The following is a 16412-nucleotide window of genomic DNA, read 5'->3' as shown; positions in this document are numbered from 1 at the left end:
ATATGATTGAATTATAAGTATGATTATAACAAGTCTAATTATAATAGAATTTCATAGGATATCATCTTAATGAAAGAGGGTTCTCTAAATATATATTCCAGACTCTCTTTTTGCTTATAAATAAAAAAATTTCTATAGATTATATACAATATAAGATTTATTTTTAAAATCTCTCTTTTATCATTGGCTTTGTGAAAGATAGGAAGATAGACGAAGAGTCTAATTCATCGTGTAGACCTGTGCTGTTATCGATTGATGATTGAATTACAGATTGTGTTGTAAGGATTTTTTGAATGATATTAAAAGGTATACGATCTTAAATTATTATTATGTTATCATATTCTTGATATATTATTATTTAATTTTAATTATTGACATCAAAATTTTATTATATAATAATAATATAATTATAACTTTTATGTTTACACGGGATGATTTGATTATCGTCGGAACACCTTACCTCGATCCTCAGCTCGTTGTTGATGATAATGTTGTGTTGAAGGGGTTTTGATGCTTGTTCTTGTATTGTATTGTCTGGACAAGCGCACGCACGTGTATATAGTTTTGCATGTTTTCAGAATCTATAAATCATTGAGAAAATGGTAACTTAATTGAATCTTTAATCCAAATCCATCCAATAAAGCTAAATAGATACCGATAAGCATCCAATAAGACAAGAATTAGCCACGTTCGGTGACGTGGTTGGATACACGATTTCAGGAGGACGTGTCGACCATTGTAAAGTACGCGCGTTACACGTGACAAGTTGTATTACGCACATTTAACCCTCTGTGGCGTAGAAGCATGTTGCACGTGCGAGCCACGTTCCCAATCGAGACCCGACCGTAACCTGTTCGAGGAATTGCCAGTACAATTACCTAATCCGATCGAGAGCGAGCGAGCGACAGTCCTATCATGTACAAATCGGCCTTCTCCGCAACAGTATACGCCAGTACACCGAGAGGCCGGATCAGCCGCCTGTCTCGCTCGATCCATCGAACACGGCGCTCGACATACACTGACGTCGGGTGGCGTGGGACCCTCACGATTTCTCCGGTGACACGGGGCCGTCTTCCCCTGTCTCCTGGGCAGCGTTGGGCACCAATTGCCTGACTCGCGGAGAGAGGAAAAGAGGAGGCGAAAAAGACACGGAAAGTAAAAGAAAAAGGGCAAAACAAAGGAGAGGTCGGCGCGATTGTCCTTGCCGACCAATCATGTCGTCTTCTCCTCCACCACTTCCTTGCCCCCGCAATTGACCCTCGCCCTCGAAGAATAAAGCCCAAGGCTTTGGTCTAGTTTCTTCTTTCCTTTCCTTCTCCTCCTCCTCCTCCTCCCGATCCCTTCCCCTTCCGATGCTTCTTATTTTTTCCCCCGTTATCGGAAAGAGGAGGCGATCCATCCATCTCCAGATCTAGGGTTCCTTCTTGTCCTCTCTCGTCCTTTCTTGTGCTACCCTTTTATTCTCTTTCTTTGTTCTCCGGTTCTGTTGGTGGGTATCCGATTCCAGCCATGGGAGACGTAGGTGAACAGGTGGCGGCAGCGGTAGCTGCGAAGGAGGCCGATAAGGAGAAGAAGCGGCGGCGGCGACAGAGCCGCCGCCAAAAGCAGAATCTGGTTGTTCTACCAGGTTGCCTTTTGTTCTCTAGGGTTTTAAATTGATCTGATTCGTTCAAGATTTGGCCTAAAAGTAAGGTTTTTTTTTTTCTTCGTTTCGTTGATGTTCTGCGGGGAATTTTGGACAGGTGGAGGTTGCAGCTCGGTGGACACATCGTGCGGCCGGCCGGGGAATTGGACTGGCATCATGGGCGCTGGTCCGATCAGCGCATCCGATATCGCCTTCAATTCCCTTCCTCCGATGCACTTCAACGGTGACGGGAATTTTGGAGGGTCGAACTCCACATTCCCGCCTGCAGGAGTGATCGGCGAGGAGATCTCGAAGTCCTGCCCTTTGCCGGCTTCCTCAGTTCCTGCGAAGGAGGTTCCTGCTGCTGTGGCAGCTCCTCTACGCAACTCGAAGAAGTATTTTGCTCCTCATTGGTCGGAGCAGGCTGTTGAAGAGGCGATCGAGGTAATCCTTTTGTTTAGTATAATAGGAGAGAAACTTTAGAGAGAGGAACCATACTGATTGACCTTTTTCTTGTGTCTTTGATTTTGTAGAAAGGTCGTGCCTTGAAAGCAACATTTCGTGTGAATGCACATAACCGGCTCGAGGCGAGGAACAAAGCTTGTTTTTGAAATTTTGGTTTGTAAAACATATTCTTGTTGAATTCTTATTGGGTGTGTTTCTTTGCTGCTGCAGGCCTACTGTACCATAGATGGTCTCCTGGTGGATGTTCTTATTAATGGAGTTGCTGCTCAAAATAGAGCGGTATGTTTATTTAGTGTGAGCACAGAGCTTTATGTAATCCTACATGCACTGTCTGTTGTATGCTTCTTTCTGCTGAGTGTTGATGATCCTACAGTGCAGTTGAAAAATTACTAAATTTAACAATGAATACATGTTTGGTGACTGATCATTGGTTCATATTTTTGGAAGATTCACAGTATCTTCTTCTTTTCTAAATTGTTCTATTTTTTGTTGGTGATACATGTTTAGTATAGGATATGTGGTAAGCTGTTCTGTTGTTGTTGGTGACACATATATTTGCTATAGAATAGGTGGTTTTCTTTGTCTTGTTAAGAGTTATCTGAGAAACACTTAGTTAAAAGGCACTTGCAGGTCCAATGATGTTTACCTTGTTTGGACAATTGAAACTACCTTAAAACTTGCTCTGCGGTATGTGCTTGTTTATTGATCATCTGAATGATACTCAATTTACATAGTCTCTTACTATGTCTTTTTGCATTACATTTGCATAGTTTCCATTGAACTGATCCTGCACGTAGGTCACCTTTTTTGCATTATGCTGCAAATTCACGATAATGGAGGAGGTTGACTGCCACATAAGCTTTATTTTTGTTGGATGAATAATTTTTGTTGTAGCTGCATATGAAATTTTGCTTTTATCACAACAAATTATTATTAAAATACACTTTTAATTGCTACAAAAGGTTCATGCATTACTTTTTGACTTCATTCTTCTCAAGTCCTGCAACCTGTTCAGAAAACTGTTAGATGGACGGATCCTTTTGATGTGTTTCTCCATGCATAACTTTATGTGTTTCTCTTCAAAGCAGAGAGAGAAACAAGTAGTGTATTTATTGCTAAGATGTATCCTGGAAGACCTTTTTGCAGATATTACCGTGTATGATATTTTTGTGGTATTGTTGTGTTCATATGCATTCTTCAAATGCTACTTTATTTTTGGATGGAAGGTGTACTATATTCTAATAATACACATAACTACTTGTTTAGAGTAAACTGATCCTGCATGGAAATCACCTTGAAGATTCCTTGACATACTTCTGTTTGATGATTTTAACAACTTTTTGTAGGTAGAAGGTGATATTGTTGCTGTAATGTTGGACCCTGTTGCATACTGGACCAAGTTGAAAGGATTAAATGTCCGCAGCAGTCCTGGTGCATCGTGTGGTTCAGATACGCTGACCGAGGTCAGTGGAGTGATTGACAATAATGATGCCAAGAATGAACAAGTTGATGCCTACTGCAATTCCAGTAATAATATGCTCCCAGTTGACAATGGAGATCAAAATCATGAAAACAGTGGTTTTAGTGAATCTGTTAGTAGTGATCTTGGAAATAGATATATAACCTCTGATAGCAGGTACAATCGATGCAACCACTCCAGGGCTTCAACAAATTCAACCAAGAATGTTGACTGTCAGCAGGGAGAAGCTGCAAGAGCTTTAGAGAGAATATGTGCTATGATAAGTTCTAATCAATCAAAACGTCCTACTGGAAGAGTCTTGTCTATCATCAGAAACTCTCCTCGTCGTGAAGCAGTAATTGGTTTCCTTGCTTTGAAGCTATGGATTCCTGAAGGGGAAGAAAATGGAAGACAAAGTAATGGACAGTTGTCTAAGAAAAACAAGGAACCTGTATTTTCCGCTGGCTTGGATTACATACAGCTGATACCTACAGATTCCAAATTTCCAAAGATGGTAGTTACTGTGAGAAACCTTCCAGGTTGTGCAAAGGAAAGACTTATGAATGGTGATGTATCAATTGAAAGGGAATTGGTAGCTGCACGAATAGATGAGTGGAATGAAGAAAGCCTTTGCCCCAAAGTCAAGGTTATCCATATTTTGGGGCGAGGTGGGGAAATTGAACCACAAATAAGTGCTATATTGTTTGAAAATGCAATTAAAGCTGCTGACTTTTCTCCCGAGTCTTTGGCTTGTCTTCCAAATGTACCATGGACGATCCCTATGGAGGAACATAAATCCAGAAAGGATCTTAGAAATACTTGCACATTTACAATCGATCCTTCTTCTGCTATCGACCTGGATGATGCATTATCTATTGAAAAAGTGTCTGATAAAATATATCGAATTGGTGTTCACATTGCTGATGTCTCATGCTTTGTTCTCCCAGACACAGCATCAGATACGGAAGCCCAAGTTCGATCTACCAGCGTGTACATTTTACAACATAAATTGCCAATGTTGCCTCCAAAACTTTCTGAAGAAGTGTGCTCACTTTTACCAGGTCAGGATAGGCTTGCCTTCTCGATTATTTGGGACATTGATGATTCTGGAAATATCATGAGCCGCTGGATTGGCCGATCTGTGATTCGTTCATGCTGCAAGCTATCATATGATATCGTACAGGATATTATAGATGTAGGATTTGAGATTGATGGACTTGGTCTTTCTGGAAAATCAGTTCCTGAATTGCATGGGCAGTTTGAAGTAAAGGATGTTGTCAATTCTCTTAGAAGCCTTCATGAGATTATTAATAAGCTGAGGGAGATTAGATTCAAAGATGGAGCTCTTGGGCTTGAGAATCCTAAGCTTGTCATCTTGTTTGATGAGAATGGGACTCCATATGATAGCTTTCTTAAGGAGAGGAAGGAGTCCTGTTCTCTTGTTGAGGAGTTGATGCTATTGGCAAATAAATCAGTTGCAGAGGTTATATCCAGGGCTTTTCCAGATTGTGCTCTACTTCGTAGGCATCCTGAACCTAATTTGAGGAAGCTTAAAGAGTTTGAAGCATTTTGTAGCAAACATGGTTTTGAGTTAGATGCTTCATCATCTGGCAAGCTTCACCTCTCACTGTCTAATATAAGAGAGAAACTAAAGAATGATCCTGTGTTGTTTGACATTCTAATCTCATATGCTTCAAAGCCCATGCAGCCGGCAACCTATTTTTGCTCAGGAGATTTAAGAGGCAGAGAAAATGATTGGGCTCATTATGGACTGTCAATTCCACTCTACACACATTTCAGTTCTCCATTGCGAAGATATCCTGATATTCTTGTGCATCGAACATTATCTGCAGTAGTTGAAGCTGAAGAGGTTTATTCGAAGCAAAGGGAGAGTTCCGTTACAGCTAATGATCAGATATATGGTGATGAAATTGTCAATAAATGTTTTACTGGTCTTTATTTTGATAAGGATGCTGCAGAATCTGAGCTAGGTAGAGAAGCATTATTATCTGCTGCTCTGAAATATAAAGTTCCTGGATCTGAAGTGGTTTCTGAAGTTGCTGCATATTGCAATGAACGAAAAAGAGCTAGCAAGTATGCCGAGGAATCTGGTGAAAAGCTTTATCTTTGGACTTTGTTGAAGAACAGGGAGGTAATTTTAATTTTTCAATTAAATACAATGTATGTTGGTGCTTTATGAGCTCAAGAAGTTAAACTACCAGTAAACTATCATATAAGGCGTGCTTCAACTAAGGAATATGAGGATGTTCTGAAACAATTCACTTTTAAAATGCTTGATATTAAGATTTTACTTAAGAAACTATCAAGCAGGCTTTTTAAGTTTCCTCCAATTGCAGTCTGCATGCTAACAAATTGAGTCGCTTTGTTTTGCCCTTCATGCTTAATAGCTCTTTACTTCTTAAGATATGGTTCCATCATTAGGGGTCAGAGTTGAGGTTTCTGGAGAAGTCCCAGAAGAACCACTATTAAGTTTTTGGAAGTTGTTGTATATTGTTATATGGTTTTTTTTTTGTCATTTCATATCAGAAAGTAGAAGTATGATGGGTATTTGGAATCCTAGTGTCCAGAAAGCCCAAAAGTTGGAGATGAGATGACGTTTGCCTGCACTCCCATACTTAATCCTTTTTACCAAAATTGGTGTTACTTCATTTGTGGTTAATTTATTGTTTTGTTTATGGTGAACTTTGATTATATCATGTTATATTTACTCTTATGTGCTAATCGACAATTCTTTTTTCGTGACATTTTGGTTTGAACCTAATATATTGATCTTTATCTTGTCATCACTTGCAGGTGCTACTTTCCGGTGCCAGGGTACTGGGACTAGGACCGAGATTCATGACAGTTTACATAAACAATTTTGCTGTAAGATCCTAACCTCATCTTGATATAAATTTATACTTCTGACTATCTCAATCTCATGGCTTTTCCCTTTTCTCATAGCTTGAGAGACGGATATATTATGATGAAGTTGAAGGCTTGACTGTTGAATGGTTGGAGACTACTGGTACATTAATTCTAGATATACCGAAGATTAAACCCTTTCAGAGAAGGGGTTTCCCTGGGAAGTTCCGTGTAATCGAAGATGTAGCATTGTTGCTGAGCACATCTCAATTAGTCTTACCTGAAGAAGACAATGAATACACCACTGTGCCTAGTACTTCCAATCTATTCTCCACTGTCACTGCAGCACAAAACAATGGCACTGCTCCCTGTTCCTTTCCTTTGGTGATCCGACATTTATCCACCATACCTGTGGCTCTCCATGCAGTTGGCGGGCATGATGGTCCAGTAGATATTATGGCAAGACTGTATGTGTGCTCATATTTTAAATGAGGTCAAGAGATGTTCAGAAGCACGAGAAATAAGTACAAACAAGTGGTGTGTTTTTGTTAAACTTTTGACAGAAACCAACAATATGGATGGAGGATTCAACATCTCAAATGGGCTTATTCTGTGTAGATATAACATCCATGTGTGGGTGTAGTGTAGCGATGAAGCATCGAAGTAGGTGGATGTTTGTTAATAATTTACGTTGGAAGTTCTCTCTTGGAGGGATTAAGGTAGGCATTGGTTTTGGAGTTGCAAGTGGCTTGACTGTTTTATTTTCTTTATCAGCGAGCTGCTTGCTGGAAGTGAGATTTGCCTGCGCTATTTTTTTCAAAACAGGCAAATTCCAACGGGGATGCTCCTGGCACCTGCTATGTAATATGAACTGAGGCTCATCTGTGTTTTTTGTTGGTGGGCTCTGTTGTATTTCTCACGTTTCATAGTTTGGATATTTGCAAACAATTTCGCAATTTGTTGGTGGGCTCTGTTGTTAGGATTTATAAAATTATAACACATTCGTCTCAATTTCGCAAACAATTTTGGTTCTTAGTGATGCTGGATATTCATCAGAAAGTTTGTGTGGTTGTGGATTGGATTCTGGGAACCGAGGAGGTTTCTCTTGTTGTGTTCTTATGTTGGCTTTTTATACATTGCTTTGGCACCGGAAAATATAAGCAGATGTTGCCATATTGTATAATCACCTTGATGTTTTCTTGGTCCTTTTCTTCATGTTACTCTGATCCAGTGGGGTTTTCTGTGGATTGCTAATATATGGTGCTAAAAAACTACAAGCAAATCCTGTCAAATTACTGAACAAAAAGTTTACAGATCAATTCCTTAGATAGTAGGATGTGGATTTGAGTTGGGACTCTTTTATGGAGGATGATCTTGTTAAGAGCTCAAGAAAGCTTATTAGCCTCCTATCCAGGACAGTCCAAACTATGCATTAGAAAGCTTCACTCAGATCAAGAATAAAGAACTTGTGTGTTTGTTCTTTTGCTAAATAAAAGGACTTGATCTATATGAGGACCATATACTATGCATACATAGTAATGCTTTCTCTCCCTTGTTTCCTGAAAACCATTCAAAACCTTTTTACTCTCACAGTTGCATTTAATCAGTATCAAGATCCATTTTGAGGATCTTTGTATTTATTATAAGATAAAAACTAATTTATTGGGATCATAATGGCCAGGAATAGGTCAGGTCATGCATATATATATATATATATATATATATATATATATATATATATATAGTATGATACTGAATCATGATTTATATAGTTTAAAAAAAAAAACATCAAATTCAGTTGATAATAATAAAGACCTAAATTTAGTGTGCTATGTCAATAACCAATCTTATCAAATTTATTTTATTTATAGAGTTAAAATTAATAGGATGAATTTATTTATAAAGTTAAACATTTGAATGTGGCATAGTTACCAACTTGACATTTAGATACCTAGTCAATTTGATACATATGATAAGTAGCCAACACAATCAATATAATGGTGCCCACTTTACTATAAACCTAATGTTCTCGATGGTTTATATGACTTTTTGAGTAACATCTAACATTCCTATGAAATCAATGCCATAGATAACTCATCACTTGATCCCTATGTTCCCAAAACTATCTATAAAAGGTCCTAAGTATACTAACTTTTCTAATATCATTAACTTAAGCATCGGAAAAATATTTGTCAAGTATACACTCGGTTTAGTTATGCAGGACCCTGCTATCAAACTTATAAATTTTTTGATATTAAACTTGTGATAGGTTCAAGGTTGAACTAAGATTTACTCCGCTGCCTAACATGATAGATAATCATAATCTACATTAATATATTGCCCTTCATGAGATCATACAGAAGATAACACAATGTTAACATAGAATCTAACATTGGGATTAGGATCAACAAAACCAATTTTCTTTTGCTTTGAAACCATTAAGGTTGCTTTAGCGTTTAGTGCATCTTCAACTATCCTAGGCTCATACCACTTGTGATAAGCTCACCTAGCCAAAATCGCCATAGAAAGTGAATTAGTATATCGATATTGAGTCCCTTGTAGTGGCAAAAGATAGAAGAAAAAAAAAAAAGCTAAAGAAGACTAGTCCTCTCGACCATCATTATATAGGTCTCGAGGAGAAGGTTCTCTCGGAAGATTTGAGTGCCCCCAAGAAGACACTTCACCCCTCTCAATACCTATGATGATTTTAACTCATTGCACTAAGTGTGAAGAGTTAAATTCACTTAAGAAGAAAAATGATTTACTATAACAAACAATAATAAAAGAAAGATTATTAGAATTAAAATGATTATTAATAAATCAAACTTTTGATTGAAGATGTTTTAATGTGTTATACTATTGATCTTGATGATTGTGATGAAACTTAATTTTTATTTTCAAATGATGATGTAATGCTTTTGTATGGAAGACTTATGCATGTATGAAATCAATCATATAAGTTGAAAAAAAAAGAATATATTTTTTAAGAAAGTTCTCAATCTATTTATATTTTGAATCTCTTGAAAGTAATTTTGATGATTTGATGATTTGAATTTGAATGAGTTATTACCCAAATCATGATCTTGACTTCTCGATATTTATAACTTGAGATTTATTCTATATGAATCAAGATCCTTTATCTCTTATGTTTCTTTTGCTATTTACTATCCAAATTCATGATTGGTATCACTACTATTTTATCTCCTATGTTTTTTTTTATTTCTTAATTATAACTTAAGATTTTTTTAATGAATCATGATCTTCGTGACTTGAGAATTCTTATGCATGAATTGAAATATTTTATTATTTATTCTCCTATGCTATTTACTATAGAGAAGTTTTTATCCCAATCATAATCGTGATTTCTTGACATGTATAACTTGAGAATTTTTTTATGAATCAAGATCTCTTATTATTTGTTCTCATATAATTATCCCTTTTTACTAAAGAGGGCACCTATCAAAATGAGCTATGATTTTTTTTCAATATTCACAACTTGAGATTTATTTCATAAGACTCCCTGTATTCATGAATTGTATTCCTCATCATAAATTAATTTTTCTTGATATCTTTCATATGATGGTTTGAACATTGATGTAAAGGAAAAAAGAATTACAATATTGTATTATCCCCCACCGCCCCCCCCCTCCCCCCCTTTTTTTTTTTTACAATGACAAAGGGGGAGAAATTCTTGCTAGATTACGCATTGCAAAGAAAAACAAAAATGCTAACTTGTATAGTTAAAGGAGAGAAAACTTGCTAGTTTGCATATTTCAAAGGAAGCAAAAAATTGCTCGCTTGCACATCGCAAAGAAAAGCAAAGATTGTTAGCTTATATATTTCAAATAGAAGAAAAACTTGCTAGCTTGTATATCTCAAAAGAGAACCAAAGTTTGCTAGCTTGCACATTTCAAGAAAAAACAAAGATCGCTAGCTTGCACATCTCTAAAAAATTGCTAGCTTACTTGTTTCAAAAACTTATTAGTTATACTTTTCTCTTTTTTTTTATGATAGGGGGGAGAAGTTATGATGATTTAAATCATGTATGGTATGATATACCTTGATATGTTTTAAAATTATGATGAGTTGAAATTATGAATGTAATACTCATGATTTTATGTGCATATAATTATGTGAAAGTCATGGTTTCAAAGGTTATTATTATTTTTGAGTGAAAGTGTGCTTTAATTCAATATGACATATTGATAGGGGGAATTTAGTTTAAACTCCATCATCAATTAGTTGTCATCATAAAAAAAAGGGAGATTGTTGAATCATGGATTTTTATGATGAAATCAATTAATGAAGTTACGATCTGATGTGCGTTTGAGTGATGTAGGACTAACCTCAATCAAGAAAAGATAAATCATTTAAAGTTGGAGAATCAAACGTTAGACCGCCATGAACATGTCAGAAGATTGGACGTCAGGTCAGAGGATCGATCGATATGCTAGCAGAAGGACTTCGTGCCGCAAGTTCGGGCATCAAGCTGAAGGATCAGACAATGTGCCAAGGAGAACGGAAGTTGCCGGAGGTTAACATACCGATTGGGTAATACGCCAAAGGATCGAACAAAGCATCGAAGGATCGGACGAATTGTTAGATGAACCAATGACATGCTAGACAACATATGATTTACGCTTATAATATATTGTGTCTCGATCGAGTTAGTTTAGGTCTAATTGAGTTAGTTGTAGTGGAAATCCTACTAACTCAAATAGGGGCCAATTGAACTTAAATTGAGCCTATTGTTTGGCCCATTCAATGACCTAGAGCCAAGTCAGGCAGTGGAATTGCTAGAGGCTTAGCCTCCCAGGATGTGTTTGGGTGGTGGTATTGCCCAGACACAATCTTTCAGGCTATGTTAGGTGGTTGTACTGCTAGTCATAGGTGTCCAGCAAGAAAATCACGTGAGTGATGACACGTGTGACTTGACATAGAATCTTTTTACTTATTATATTTTGGTATTTATCACTTTATTTGACTATTGCATATATGTATGTATATATTGTGATGTCCTTGGATCTGTACAAAGGGAATCAGATCGTGATGAGATCAAGATAATGAGACTGATTCACCTTTAAATATAGATCCTAAATAATCTCAGTCATAGGTTACTCGAATGGGATATCGAGATAACTAGATAGACTGGTGTGCTGTATACCCGTCCATATGATAGATGTAACTGGTCTCATAGCTGCTCGTGTGGAGACACTAGGGATACAGTACAGGTGCTCATTGGAGAATGAGTTTATTGATTGATCTGCTTACGAAATGTTGGATGGTTGATGATGCCTTATTGTCAAACAATGATTTCGTAGTCTCAATGACGTATCTGGTCCTTAGACTTGAGACACTAAGGATGTCCTATATGAGTGCTCCATTCTTTGATGCCAGACTTATAGGTTTAGATATCCCAGATCTAGTACAACCGGTCATTGGGAGTGACAATCGACTTTACGAGGGCTATTGAGTATCGATAGAGGATCATTCATTCTCGGGGTCATGAGAGGAATATCCCATATATTCCTACTCAGACAAATCCCTAGTTAATTTAGCTTCAAATTTAAATCCATTTGGGGCCTATAAATAGCTCACTCATCCCTGCTTTGTTTAACAAGAATTGAGAATAAATTTGTGAGAAAACGCTATTATAATATTATGAGAATTCCCCCCCTCTTCTCAAAGTTAGATTTTTGTTTAAGGGATGGGTGAGTGACTTGTAAAAGTTATCTCCTAAATATGTAAAAGGAAGAAAATGATTATAAGAGGGTAGTTAATCTTCGTCCATTGAAAGAAGGTCGATAGTGGAAGTCGATGGCCTCGACAGAGGAGGAATAAGGAGTGGATGTTAGTCCCGATCGAACCATTATAAATCCAATGTATTCTCTTCTTTGTTGTTTATCTTTATTGCTTACTAATTTTGTTACTCATAGCACTTTTACTTATTTTAAGTCAAGCACACTTAAAATTTTCTAAATCGTCGAAGATTTTATGAAAATACTAATTCAACCTCCCTTTTAATGCCAAAACGATCCTAATATAAACTGCATAGGTTTTATAATTCCTTAAGGACCTATAAAAGAGAAGACGAGATAGAGAAAACATTTAACTCAGGATCCACAAGTAGCCATTTCAGTAAATACTTAATAGGAAATGTAAATTATAAATATAAACTTTATAAGCTTTAAACGAACGTATGATAAAGGGACCAAGGTGGTTTGTCATGACCAAAAGTCCCCACATATGCTCACATGATACTACTATAGAATAAGGTAGCAAACCAGCTCTAGACACTACCAAAAAGGTCTATTTAGTCATGTGTCACTTAGGTAGCTCTTGGGTACTTTACTGGCTAACACTCTGTACCACTCTACGGAGTTAGTAAACCCCAAAATAACTATTTGGATGGTCTATTCCTAAGTAGTTTTATCTCTATACGATGACTGCATATAACTTGTGTTTACAAACCTGAAATGACCATAAAGCCAACCAAAATAAGATTGTCAAACTTACTACAAGTCTTCTACATGTTGTGCAAAGCATGAATAAAATAAAAGAATATGGACATGTATGAGCATTACATTGAACACCTTGTTTATAGCTTTGTCCATAATAGAACGCTTCAACTAGGAGGCCCTATTTTTGACGCATAGTACTTTTACTCAAGGGGATAGTTGTCATCCTTCTCTTACATGTACGCATTCACTTTAGCGCAAACATTAACATAGTACTAGCATTTGTTCAATGACCTAGGCCTTTCGCCCCTAGGGATGACCTCGAGCCACTTACTTGTTTACTTATTTGTTCTTGAACCTCACCCAATAGGTCTAAATACTAATGGACATGATGCAGGTTATCATCCCGCTCTTACCTCAGCTAGCCCAATAAGCACTGTTACTATCTCAACTATGATCAATACTTCAACCTCCACTAGCACTAATGCCCATTAGGATCCCCCACCCGACGTAGTACCAGTATCTTAAGATCACCCAAGGCCTGTGGAATTATCGGCCGAGGGAGCGCCCTACTCCCTAACCATGGAATTCTATGCATCATCGCACTACTGCTCTGCTATGCTCGAATCTGATACTCAATCAATGGATTTGATAAATGAATCCTTGAGGATTTAGCTACGATAAATGAACCAATGCTTAGAAGAGATACGATGAGAGTTCCAATAATCCTAAGGGGAAAGTTTGATCGATCACACCTCAAGTTAGTCCCAATTTACTTAGAACATCTAGGAAGAGCCAATCACGTTAAACTTTTGCCTCCTGTTACTAGAGGCCTTTGACAGTAGTACTAACTCGATAAAACATACAATCATCTTCTACACCCAAATGTCAATATATAACACCTTGGATGCCCAGATATGTCATGCCTTCCCGACAACACTAAGAGGCTTAGCATGAGAATGGTACACTTGCTTAAAGCTACTCTTGGTCAACTCTGCTCAGCTCGTAAAGGAGTTTGAGCTCTACTCCTTTGGAAATATGCACCTGAGACAATCGACAGTAATGCTTCTCGGACTTAAGTAAGGGGAGGAAGAAAAACTCTTTAACTTTGTTTCTCGATTCACTAACGAGATCTGAGACATGTAAGAAGCTCATTCGTTGTTTATAATGCAAGCCTTCATAATGAGGCTTAAGCCCTCTCGCTTTTCTCGGTCGTTGGTGAATGGTCGCCGGCGATGGTACCCAAGGTACTCCAAAGGGCTACCCAATATATTACCGCAGAGATAATGGTCTCGAGTAAGCACGAGGAGACGCACAAAAGGCTAAGACATGAGTGATTACTATCAGCCTCGACCCCAAGGTCACCACAGTGAAGAAAAAATAATCGACTTAAGTTGTCTCGCCTGAGGACTAAGTCAACTCCTTTGAAATGACTAGAACTAAAGTATTTTTTATAGGGCTCTTGAAAGACTCAATTAATAAAGTCACTAGGTAGCTTCCACCACGATTATGTCTAGGACATAGAGGACTTTCATGACTACAAGGAGCAAATTGAAGAACTCATTTACTGGGGACACCTCGAGAGGTTTATCTAAAGGCACCGGGAGGAGATATCTCCTTAGGTCGTAAAGCCCACGCTCAATCTGCCACCGAAAAGCGCTCAAGGTCATAAGACAACTCAGAAATAACCTTTAAGGAAGAAGAGACGGAGTACCTCGATTCAAATCATGATGATACCTTGGTGGTCTCCGTAAGAATGATTAATGCCCGAGTGAAGAGGGTCATGATTGATACAAGTAGATCTATCAATATCCTCTACTTTGACACTTTTCAAAAGCTTGGGTTCTCGGCTAACGATCTTACCCCTATGATTTCTTCATTGACGGGGTTCATTGGTGACTTTATCTCCACTTTCAAGACTATGAGCCTACACATTACGGTTGGGAACGAGCCTTGCTCCAAAACAATGATAACAAAATTTATAGTGATCGACATTCCCTTGGTGTACAATGTGATCATGGCCGACCCACACTCAATAGGCTAAGGGCAGTGGTATCGACGTACCATATGGTGATATATATATATGTATGTATGTATATATATATATATATATATATATATATATATATATATATATATATATATATATATATATATATATATATATATATATATATATATATATATATATACATATATATGTATGTATGTATATATATATATATGTATGTATATATATATATATGTATGTATATATATATATGTATGTATATATATATATGTGTATATATATATATGTGTGTATATATATGCATGTATATATATACATATATAAATATAAATATAAATATAAATATATATATATATATATATATATAAATATATATATAAATGTATATATATTTATAAATAAATATATATATATATATATATGTATGTATATATATATATGTATATATGTATATATATATATGTATGTATGTATATATATGTATATATATATATATGTATATATATATATATATATATATATATTCACCAATCATCAGACATATAATCATCATGTGAAAACTATCATGGAAAGAAAAGGTCCAGATTATCCTCCACCCATATGCTTGCATAGACAACATGATAAGAGGGAGACGTTGGGACAATTACATATTATCTCCTTTAAGATTGTGTGACATCTCAAGAGTTTGATACTTTCACCTCGAAGCTATCTCAACCACCACCTCGAACACCCCTATGCCTTTGGATTTGGACTATGTCGTATTGATTCAGATATCAATAATAATTTTTTTCTATATTAATAATAAAATTATTTTATTAATAAAATAAATATGGTAACACACCACCAGCACGTTATATGAGAAAAGAACACAATTTACTAATCCATTTTCTAATGATCTCTATTACACTGTATTAGGCTTCTTTTATAAGCCTAAGTACTACAAAAGAGAGATTTAGAAATAAAAAATCATAATTACATCAAACAAAATAAATCATATGTTCTTTCCTTGTTGGAAGAAGGTAACATGCTAAATTTATCTTGAAAATAATCTTCTAAATTTCATTTATAATCATAAGTTAATTTTTTTATTTTTTCTTTCTTTGTAATATAGAAACTACATTAGAATTATTTCACATATGACAACTTGTGATCGAGAAATAGCTCCTTAACTAATTGAATTTATTCAAATAAGATATAAACTAATTTGGTGTATATCAAACTCCCCCTTTTGACGCGACATGTATCAAGCTCCCCCCATTAGTGGGTGGGTGTGCATTGTAAGTTTCTAAATTAATTTAATTAATTTTTTTATTTCTAAACTAAATTATATTTATTTAATTTCTAACTAAAATAAAATAAATATGCTTATCAAGAATTTTAATAAAATATAATAATATTTCCTATATTAATACCTTTAAAAATATAAAATATTTCTTATAACAATAAGGCATAGTTTTATTATTTTAATTAAAACGAAATCAAAGATAGAAATTAAAATCTCATACATTTTTACAAGTCTTCCTCTTCTCC

General features: G+C 36.1%; 1 protein-coding gene across 1 annotated transcript; it reads left to right on the top strand.

Moving 5' to 3' along the window:
- The first annotated feature begins 1216 nt into the window (after positions 1-1216).
- Positions 1217-7424, top strand: LOC135638820 (DIS3-like exonuclease 2). Its single transcript, XM_065152270.1, has 7 exons — positions 1217-1627; positions 1743-2068; positions 2158-2211; positions 2300-2368; positions 3436-5700; positions 6363-6434; positions 6513-7424. The coding sequence occupies exons 1-7, from the start codon at positions 1510-1512 to the stop codon at positions 6903-6905; spliced, it is 3297 nt and encodes a 1098-aa protein (XP_065008342.1). The 5' UTR covers positions 1217-1509; the 3' UTR covers positions 6906-7424.
- Positions 7425-16412: the final 8988 nt, after the last annotated feature.

This window comes from Musa acuminata, chromosome BXJ3-5 (assembly GCF_036884655.1).
Source record: "Musa acuminata AAA Group cultivar baxijiao chromosome BXJ3-5, Cavendish_Baxijiao_AAA, whole genome shotgun sequence".
NCBI lineage: Eukaryota > Viridiplantae > Streptophyta > Magnoliopsida > Zingiberales > Musaceae > Musa > Musa acuminata.
This window is presented reverse-complemented; position numbering and strand designations above follow the sequence as displayed.

Excerpts from the sequence above, each read along its gene's own strand:
- LOC135638820 (XM_065152270.1), top strand. The coding sequence starts at position 1,510 with ATGGGAGACGTAGGTGAACAGGTGGCGGCAGCGGTAGCTGCGAAGGAG. Across the intron at positions 5,701-6,362 it reads CTTTGTTGAAGAACAGGGAG|GTGCTACTTTCCGGTGCCAG; the intron begins GTAATTTTAATT and ends CATCACTTGCAG. Across the intron at positions 6,435-6,512 it reads TTTACATAAACAATTTTGCT|CTTGAGAGACGGATATATTA; the intron begins GTAAGATCCTAA and ends CTTTTCTCATAG.